Source organism: Mauremys reevesii, linkage group 22, assembly GCF_016161935.1.
Source record: "Mauremys reevesii isolate NIE-2019 linkage group 22, ASM1616193v1, whole genome shotgun sequence".
In the NCBI taxonomy this organism is placed as follows: domain Eukaryota; kingdom Metazoa; phylum Chordata; order Testudines; family Geoemydidae; genus Mauremys; species Mauremys reevesii.
The window spans coordinates 3,050,176-3,059,748 of record NC_052644.1 but is presented as its reverse complement, the minus strand read 5'-3'; the positions used below and the strand labels follow the sequence as shown (position 1 = coordinate 3,059,748).

Sequence of the window (9,573 nt, the reverse complement as noted above, 5' to 3'; positions counted from 1 at the left end):
CCGCCTCACTCTTCTCTTCTGCAGACTAAATAACCCCAGGTCCCTCAGCCTCTCCTCGTAAGTCATGTGCTCCAGCCGCCTGGTCATTTTCATTGCCCTCCGCTGGACTATCTCCAATTTGTCCACATCCTTTCTGTAGTGGGGGGACCAAAACTGGAGGCAATACTCCAGGTGTGACCTCACCAGTGCCGAATAGAGGAGAATAATCACTTCCCTCGATCTGCTGGCAATGCTCCTACTAATACAGCCCAATATGCCGTTGGCCTTCTTGGCAACGAGGGCACACTGCTGACTCATATCCAGCTTCTCATCCACTGTAATCCCCAGGTCTTTTCTGCAGAACTGCTGCTTCGCCAGTCGGTCCCCAGCCTGTAGCGGTGCAGGGGATTCTTCTCTCCTAAGTGCAGGACTCTGCACTTGTCCTTGTTGAACCTCATCAGGTTTCTTTTGGACCAACCCTCCAATTTGTCTAGGTCACGCTGGACCCTTTTCCTGCCCTCCAGCGTATCTACCTCTCCCTCCAGTTTAGTGTCATCTGCAAACTTGCTGAGGGTGCAATTCATCCCATCCTCCAGATCATTAATAAAGATGTTAAACAAAACCGGCCCCAGGACCAAACCCTGGGAGACTCCGCTTGATACCGGCTGCCAACCAGACATTGAGCCGTTGATCACTACCCGTTGAGCCCGACAATCTAGCCAGCTTTCTATCCGTGTTATAGTCCATTCATCCAGCCCATACGTCTTTAACTTGGTGGCAGGAATACTGTGGGAGACCGTATCAAAAATGTTGCTAAAGTCAAGATACATCACGTCCACCGCTTTCCCCATATCCACAGAACCAGTTATCTCATCATAGAAGGCAATCAGGTTGGTCAGGCATGACTTGCCCTTGGTGAATCCATGTTGACTTTTCCTGATCACCTTCCTCTCCTCCAAGTGCTTCAAAATGGATTCCTTGAGGACCTGCTCCATGATTTTTCCAGGGACCGAGGTGAGGCTGACTGGCCTGTAGTTCCCCGGATTCTCCTTCTTCCCTTTGTTAAAGATGGGCACTACCTTAGCCTTTTTCCAATCGTCTGGGACCTCCCCCGATCGCCAGTTTTCAAAGATAAATGGCCAGTGGCTCTGCAATCTCAAGAAAGTTGCAAAACAGCAAGAATGGAAAAAAGGCTGATTCCCCACAGACTGTTACTGGCCAAATGGCAGAAATCCCCTTTGGCCCCTTGGCTGACCCGTTCTTTAACCATGGTGCTTCCTGGGGAATCAAAGGTCATAGACTATTAAAATGCATCACACTTCCTGGACTCAACCGGAGCACAACCCTTCAGTGATGCATCCGTTCTTCAGACTGAATTCCCCTCTCTTTCCCTGAGTCGCTCTGAACACAGCACTTTACTGACGAGTTTTAAAACGTCAGGTTGAGCTAAACACCAATCAAAAGGTGCATGCTCGTCAATTGCTTTATCAGGCTGTTTTCAAAAGCTGGGTCAGTTTCGCAGCCAGCCTGATTACTTTTTAATTCCCTCCCAGGAACCAAACTTCCTCTTTCTACATAACGACGTCACCGTTTGTCTTTAAAAAATGCTAGACAGATCCAATGCCTAACTTTGCTACCAATTGCCCTTATTCCATGTGCTCAAAGTACCGTATTCCGTATTTCTTCATGGCCTTTTCTATTGATTAGTAATTAGCGCCTATTGGCTTTCGCTGTAAAGAGGCCTTTTAAGTTAAGCCCCGTAACACCTGTTTGCAGGCTGTCACTAGTAAAGTGTGAAGGTTTTGGGGGCAGGACAGTAATCCCCTTCATTTATAATAAAAAGTTTCAGAAGACAAGCTCTACTTCCGTGACTGCATGGAGGAGAGAGATCAAAACAGCCCCCTCCAACCCTGGTATCGGAAGACACATGTCCCCCAAGGACCCTTTCTCCTTTCCTCTAAGACGCAGCTTTAGCAAAATAATATTTCATCAGCGGATTAAAATGAAAGACAAGGAGAACAGAAAGAAAGCGTTTCCGAGCTATACGGTCCCAACCGTTAAAAAACAACATACAATGTTTTTACCTTGGATCTGTACTTTACATCAGGGGTTTTCAACCTTTTTGTCACTTGCGACCCCCTAAAGTATGTCAGATGGAGGTGGAAATCTTAGATGCAGTCTGCAAACCTCAGGGGCCCATGGATCACAGGCTGAAAACCACTTACACCCTAGAGAGGCCAAGAACAGGAACTTGCAAGATTTCCTTCCCATCCGCAAGTAAATACTTAGCATTTTTCCAGCCGAGAGACAGGCCTTTGCTAGACCTCATGCTTAGCAAAATTTGGCCAGAACAAACACATCGTTCGGCCAAAACAAACACATAGTATGCAAATTCCCCTGTAGAACCCCCCCGCCCACTGCTAGCAATGTAGGGGCTATGACACACGGTCATGCGGCGCTGAGTCCAAGCTGACAAATGCCAGCGCATGACAACGTTTTTGGTAACATCAATGCAAAGATCTCTGACACAATCCCGGGCAGAACGTGCAGGCAAGACAACGCTTCCGGGAGGGACCAGCCCCACCTCCCAGGGGCCGGCCCAGCACCGTACATAAGGTGCTGCCTCTAACCTGGGCTCTCCATCCCCTGCACTGCGGAGGGTGGATGGTGGCACAGCAATGGCTCTAATTCCAGACAGGCCGGTGAGTTCCAGGCTCCCCTTGAGTCGCCTTTTCCTCTCCTGCTGCTGCCCCATACCTGAGATGGGAAAGGAAGCGACAGAGAGCCAGGGGGGCACCACAGGGCAGATCTGGGACGTGCCCGGGGCGGCTGTCTGCCTGGACGTGCCAGGGCGTTCAGCAGCTGGGCGCTGGAGGGCTTGGCAGCTGGCAAGTGGGGATTGGGAAGTGAATTGGCTCGGTAATGTGGAGCCGGGGTGGTGGTGGAGCGGTTAGATCAGAGGGTGTCACAGCCGGAGCAGCTGCACTGGGGTTTGGGATTAGTAGTTTTGTGTCTGGTTATACGTGTAGAGGCATGTAGGCCTGCAGACAGAGGCAGCTGCATATAGACACCACCTGTTCCAACACCCAGAGGGGCACATGCATACACAGACACACACACACACATACTACACACACACAAAATCCTTTACACACACACACAGACCCCCCCCCCAATCCTGTACACACACACACAGGCAAAATCCCCGCCCCACACACAGACACCCCCCACAGTCCCCTCCACACACACACACACGCTCCTCTACACACACATACACAATCCCCCAACACACACAGATCCCCCCACACACAATCCCCTCCACACACACACACACACTCACACACACACACACACTCACCCTCCCCCACAATCCCCCGATCTCCCCACAATCCTCTACACACACACACACACACACACAATCCACACACACACATACACAGAGACACCCCCCCCACAATCCCCTACACACACACACGCCCCACACAGAACCATCTCCTCAGACACACACTTGCAGAAGCTCCCCTAGAAAATGATCTGACGGCCCCAAACGCAGGCTCCTTCAGTTCAACCCAAGGGGTCGCTCCCTGCTGCAAAGCGAGTTCCTGGATTTGGTGCTGGGCAGCGCCCGGAGGGGAGAAGCTGCTGAGGGGGGTGAGGATGGGGGGTCTCTCCAGGGGGCTATCCCTAGGGTGGCTGGATGAGAGCAGCTGTGCGGCTGTGATGGGGGGACAGCACCCCTCTGCCCCTGGGAGACGGGCCGGTCCAAAGCTAGATAGAAGGAGGGGACATGAGGAGGGATGGTTGGACAGCCAAGCTACAGGGGGTCTCCGAGCAGGAAGGGGGAGCCTGAGACTGGGATTTCCCCATCTCTCTTCCCAGGGCCCTGGTCCCACCCGGCCCGGGCGTGGCTCTCACCCAGCAGTTCCTCTGTCTCTCAGACCATCCCGTACAGCACTGCCATCCCGGGAGGACTCCGTCCGCACACGTGGGTGAAGATGAAGGGCTCGGTGCCGGAGACGAGCGCAGGGTGAGCGACCAGCACGTCCGTACACGGGGATTCCCCTTCGTTCCCGGGTAGGGAGAGGCAGCGAGACTCCCTCAGCCCTCCGGTGCAGTGTGAGCTCCCTCTGTGCACCCCCACCCCACCATGCACTCCCCAGAGACAGCGCCTCTCCCCACACGCGGGATAGATCACCCCACCCAGAGCAGATGGGAGCAACCTGGCTGGAAGGAGAGGAGCTCCGGGGTTCCCTTCCTGGCTCTCGTCCCCAGCTCAGTCTCCAGACACCAGGCCCTTTGCAAAACCAAGGGTATGTCTACACTACGAAATCAGGTCGATTTTATAGACGTCGATTTTTTAGAATTCGATTTCTAGTGCGTATGTCCACACCGAGCGCGTTAAGTCGGCGGAGTGCGTCCTCACTACCGTGACTAGCATCGACTTACGGAGCGGTGCACTGTGGGTAGCTATCCCACAGTTCCCGCAGTCTCTGCTGCCCCTTGGAATTCTGGGTTAAGCTCCCAGTGCCTGATGGGGCAAAAACTTTGTCGCGGGTGGTTTTGGGTACATGTTGTCAGCCCCTCCCCCGGTGAAAGCAATGGCAGACAATCATTTTGTGCCTTTTTTCCGGGGTCCCGTCCGCCGGACCCACTCAACCCGCTGCCTGCCTGGATGATCGGAACCCCAGGCAGGCAGCCGGCTGAGCGGGGCCGGCGGCTGGAGCCCCAGACCGGCTGAGTGGCTCAACCCGCTGCCGGTCTGGGGCTCCGTCCGCCGGCTCCTGCCAGCCAGGGTCCCACTCAGCCCCGCTCAGCTGGCAGACCTCGGTGAGGTCGATCGGGGTGCCTGGACACACATGGCTGTCCTCCTCTTAGAGCACCGAATGGGAGTGACCCCAGGTCCTTCTCTTCTTTAAGTTTCTTCTCATGGAGATTTGGTCCTGCCTGGAATATCACGCGAGCTGGAGGCTTCTGCCTCAGGCTGCTCTCCCAGCCGGCAGCACCGCACGGTCTCGCCTGCCCATTGCTCCCATGACTCATGAAGCTTGGACAGTAGTAAGGAGCAGTTCAACTGGTGGAATGACAAATCCAGAAGGAAGGATTGCACGCTATGGGCCACGTTAAGGTTATTGCAGAGTCCTAGATAGAATTTAGTCCCTATAAAAGGCTTCATGAGAATTCCCCCCCCACCCGCCCCTAACAAAAATGTTAATTTATCAGAGCTGCTGAAAGGGAAAGGAACCCAGGACTGTAACTGAGAGAGAGCTTCTGTATTATTTAATTCATAATTGATATAATTCAAAGTAAAATTTCACAGCGCGGTCTGTTCTAAGACTAAAACTGCAGGACGGGAGTCAGAAAACGGAACAGTGACCTGTTTCTGCCCGGTTTCAAACCAGGGATGTTTTGCATGTTAGGTGAACATGGTCACCCCGACACTAAGGGGCTTTTGCATATTAGGTGAATGTGATCACCACTACACTACGGGGCTTCTCTTTTTTTTGCCACAGACTTTGCTTAATGCACAGGAATGTTTTCTCTAGCTGCAGAAGCTCCCTAATGCAATGTCTATATCTACAGCCTTCCTGCTCACAAAGCAGTCCTGCCCCCGCCCAAGGCTGGCACAGCGCGGGGTGCATGTGACACAGCGACCTGGCTGGGGCAGGATTGCTGGCGAGGCATGATACTTTTGCCGTTAAGCAAACACAGCAGTTCTTTCCTGGCCTCTGCCACTGACTGCCTCCAGGCATTACGCTGTGCCCTATCAGTGCGGGAGGACGGCACAAGCTCGGAAAACATGTCATCGCGAGTGTGTTTTTTCCGCCTTCTAATCTGCGATAACCTCAGGGGCGGAGATGATAGGGGGAGCGTAGAAATATTCTGGGGGGACTGCATGGTCACCCGTGCTGCTGAGTTCGCCACGCTGGCCAACCAGGAAATGAAATTCAAAAGTTCCCGGGGCTTTTCCTGTGTACCTGGCTAGTGCATCGGAGTTCAAAGCGCTGTCCAGAGCGGTCACAATGGAGCACTCTGGAGGCCAACACCGTTGAATTGCGTCCACACTACCCTAAATTTGACCCAGCGATGTCGATTTCAGCACTAATCCCCTCGTTGGGGAGGAGTACAGAAATCGATTTTAAGAGCCCTTTACGTGGACAAAAATGGCTTCATCGTGTGGACGGGTGCAGGGTTAAATCGATCTAATGCTGCTAAATTCGACCTAAACGCGTAGTGTAGACTAGGGCCAAGGTGTGCCAGGGCCAGGGTTGGTTACAGCTGCTCAGCCCACGGGGCGGGCGGGAGGCGGGAGGATCCCTAATGCCGGACACTGGGCCGGGAGCGCGGTCCCTGAAGCTGGCTCCCGGCTCAGGCAGTGCCGTCTCCACTCCAGCTTCCAGGTAAAGTTCATCTACGGTCAGTACGAAGGGGCCAACGTGGCCTTGCTTTTCCACCCCCGCTTTGAGGGCTCCCCCCACATCGTCTTCAACAGCTTGGTGGAGAGGAAGTGGGGCCCGGAGGAGCGGAAGGAAAACAGCCCCCTCCGCAGAGGGAAGAGTTTCACGCTGACGTTCACCACCACCGCCAAGGCGTACGAGGTAGGTCGGGCTTGGGGAGGGGACGCCCCTTCTCCATCAGGGCACTGGGGGACGCCCTACTTCGGCCATCGGGAGGGTCCGGACTGCGCCCGGCTGGATCAGAGAAAGCTGCAACGTCACCGCCCCAGGTGGGGCGTAGTGCAGTGAACTGTCCCCTTATCGTAGGCAAAGCTCCCGGCTCATTGGACCGAACCTTCCCTGGTTCCCTGCAGCCAGGGGGAGTGCGGGCTCAGTGGGACGTGACCCATGCTCCTCTCGTTGCTGGATCCTGTGGGGAACAGGCCCAGTTTTACAAACATCCAACGAGCCCCAGACATAGTCCCCAGCCCAGCCCCTGCTGCCCTGGAAGGACGTCCCAGTTAGGGTGACCAGACGTCCTGATTTTATAGGGACAATCCTGATTTCTGGGTCTTTTTCTTATATAGGCTCCTATTACCCCCCACCCCCATCCCGATTTTTCACACTTGCTGTCTGGTCACCCTAGTCCCAGTCCAGTGGGCTGGGACCTCTGCTCTCTCGTCTGACGCTGCCCGTTCCCTTCCAGGTGACGGTGAACGAGCGTCATCGCTACGAGTTCCGGCACCGCCTCCCGCCGGAGCACGTGCGCTTCCTGGAGGTGGACGGCGACGTGAAGCTGGAGGCCGTCAGCTGGGAAGGGGGCGGCAGCTCCTGGAACCACCTCACAGCGCTGCCCGGTTTGGGGGCCTCCCGCGTGTATTAGACGGTGCAGCCTTTGGTGCCGGCGGCACCACCCCCCATGGACCCGCCCGCAAGCAGGCGGCAAACACCGAGGTCGCTGAGCTGGACAATGTGCAGAAAGCCACCGTGGCGAGGGCCTGATCCCCGCAGTCCCTGAGTTGATCCTCACCACCTACTGGAGAAGGAGGGACTGTTCTCCCCACCGGACGGAGCGGGGAGATTATCAACAGCGCACATAGGAGTCAGCTGCCCAGTGACTTTCACTAGGCGCCATCGGAAAACCTTCCCGGGGGAAACAGCCACACCTTCCCGGGCTCAGCACCCTGCTGGAGGCCAGATTCCCCACACAGCCCAGCTCCCGCGTAGGCCTCGCTCTAAGTCAGGCAGAGATTTGGTGCCAAAGCCGCTTGAGCATCTGGCAGGGTTGCCATGGGAGCGTGGAAGTCCGGCCTCGCTTCTGGGTGCTGAGTTGGGCTCTTGTGAAGGTTTGGCCTCACATGACTTGCCCGAGACCATCTGGGGAGCTTGGAGCAGAGCTGGGATTGAACTCACGGTCTCTAGCAGCCTCAGCGTGAGCATCGCTGGGCATATCAGTGACTAAGGTGGTCGCTTGGAGGTGCAGGGGTGTCACCTGCAAACCCGCTGTCATGTCACCTTCCAAAATCACACAACGTGCTTTGTCTAGCACAGAGCTTCTCAACCTTTTTCTTTCGAAGGCCTCCCCCCGACATGTTATAAAAACTCCATAGCTCGCCTGTGCCACAACTGGTTTTCTCCAGATCCAGTTACTCCTGGGGGAATTCTGTGCCAAACAATTAAAAATTCTGCACACAATATTTGGAAATTCTGCATATTTGATTTGTCAGAATAACACAATATAATCATGCCAGTTTCAATTAGTTTGGTAATTTATTTCAAAATAGCTGTCAGCAAGCGTGTCTGTAACTACACTGAGCAGAAAAAGGAGATGCTGGTAATATTTTTTGACAACTGGATTCCTTACTAGGCATATTAAAACAGAACGTTGAGTACATCATTTCCTGCACCTGTCAGAAGCAGCGCAAAGGCTTGGGGAAGTCGGGGTAATGGAGGAGCTCAGGGAATTGGTCCTGCTTTGAGCAGGGAGTTGGACTAGATACCTCCTGAGATCCCTTCCAACCCTGATATTCTATAAGAGGGAAGGAGCCTGGGAGTGAACCTGGAGGGTGTTGGTGTGAGTGGGAGAAGGTGGGTTCTTTTTGGTGGGGGGGGATTAGGAAGTTGGGGAGCATCTCCCATGCAGACCCTGGCTGACCCCAAGCCTCTCCCATTCAGTCAGACACGTCGGCCCCTGTCCCCGTGCCCCCCATCCCCATGTGTCCCTGCAGCCCCCCGCCCCCATCCCCGGGCTCAATGCCGTCACCTCACTAGCTCCTGAGCCCATGCGCCAGTCTGTCCCCGCACTAGCCATTCTGAGCCCTGCCTGTGACCCCCAGCATCCCTGGGTGCCCCACTCTGTCCTAACCCTGGCTCCGCGGGCAGGTGCTGTGATGAACTGCTGCTCCTGGGGGGAATTCTCCAGCATCAGGAAGGCGCAGAATTCCCCCCGCCCCCTGCATGAAATACATTCTGGCCAAGAAAAACAACAAGGAGCCCGGTGGCACCTTAAAGACTAACAGATTTTTTGGGGCATAGGTTTTTGTGGGTAAAAAACCCACTTCTTCGATGGTTCAGTGGTTCCGCCTCCTGCCCACCAGAGGCCGCTGTGGTGCCAGAACAGCTGGCTGCGTTCATGCTGTTGGGGCGCCACAGCAGCCTCTGGTGGTTAAAAGGTGGAACTGCAGCACTTTTTGGCACTGTAGCCCACGAAAGCTCATGCTCAAATAAGTTTTTGTTAGTCTCTAAGGTGCCACAAGGACTCCTGTTCTTTGTGTGGATACAGCCTAACACGGCTGCTGCTCTGCAGCTTGGGCAGAATGTATTTCAGAAAGGAAAAATCAGAATGATGCGGGAGAGATGAATTCTGCGCATCCCCAGATGCCCAGCATCCCCCCAGGTGTAATAACATCCAGTGGATTAAAAGCCAGGGCAGGCACTAGGGGGTAGCAAGCAAGGGAACTGCTTGAGGCTCCGTGCCCTAGGAGTAGGGTGACCAGACGTCCTGGTTTTATAGGGACAGTCCTGATATTTGGGGCTTTTTTTTATACAGGTGGCTGTTACCCCCCCCCCCCCCCACCTCCTGTCCCGATTTTTCACACTTGCTGTCTGGTCACTCTGCCCGGGAGGCCCTGCAAAATTAAGTTGCTCAGGTTTCAGCCCC

The 9,573-nt window shown here is 54.6% G+C and overlaps 1 protein-coding gene across 1 annotated transcript; it reads left to right on the top strand.

Annotated features, from left to right (window-relative positions):
• The first annotated feature begins 2,617 nt into the window (after window positions 1-2,617).
• LGALS7 (galectin 7) lies at window positions 2,618-8,222 on the top strand. The gene is made up of 4 exons (XM_039510745.1): window positions 2,618-2,681; window positions 3,918-4,006; window positions 6,371-6,575; window positions 7,120-8,222. The coding sequence occupies exons 1-4, from the start codon at window positions 2,658-2,660 to the stop codon at window positions 7,294-7,296; spliced, it is 495 nt and encodes a 164-aa protein (XP_039366679.1). The 5' UTR covers window positions 2,618-2,657; the 3' UTR covers window positions 7,297-8,222.
• The last annotated feature ends 1,351 nt before the right edge of the window (window positions 8,223-9,573 follow it).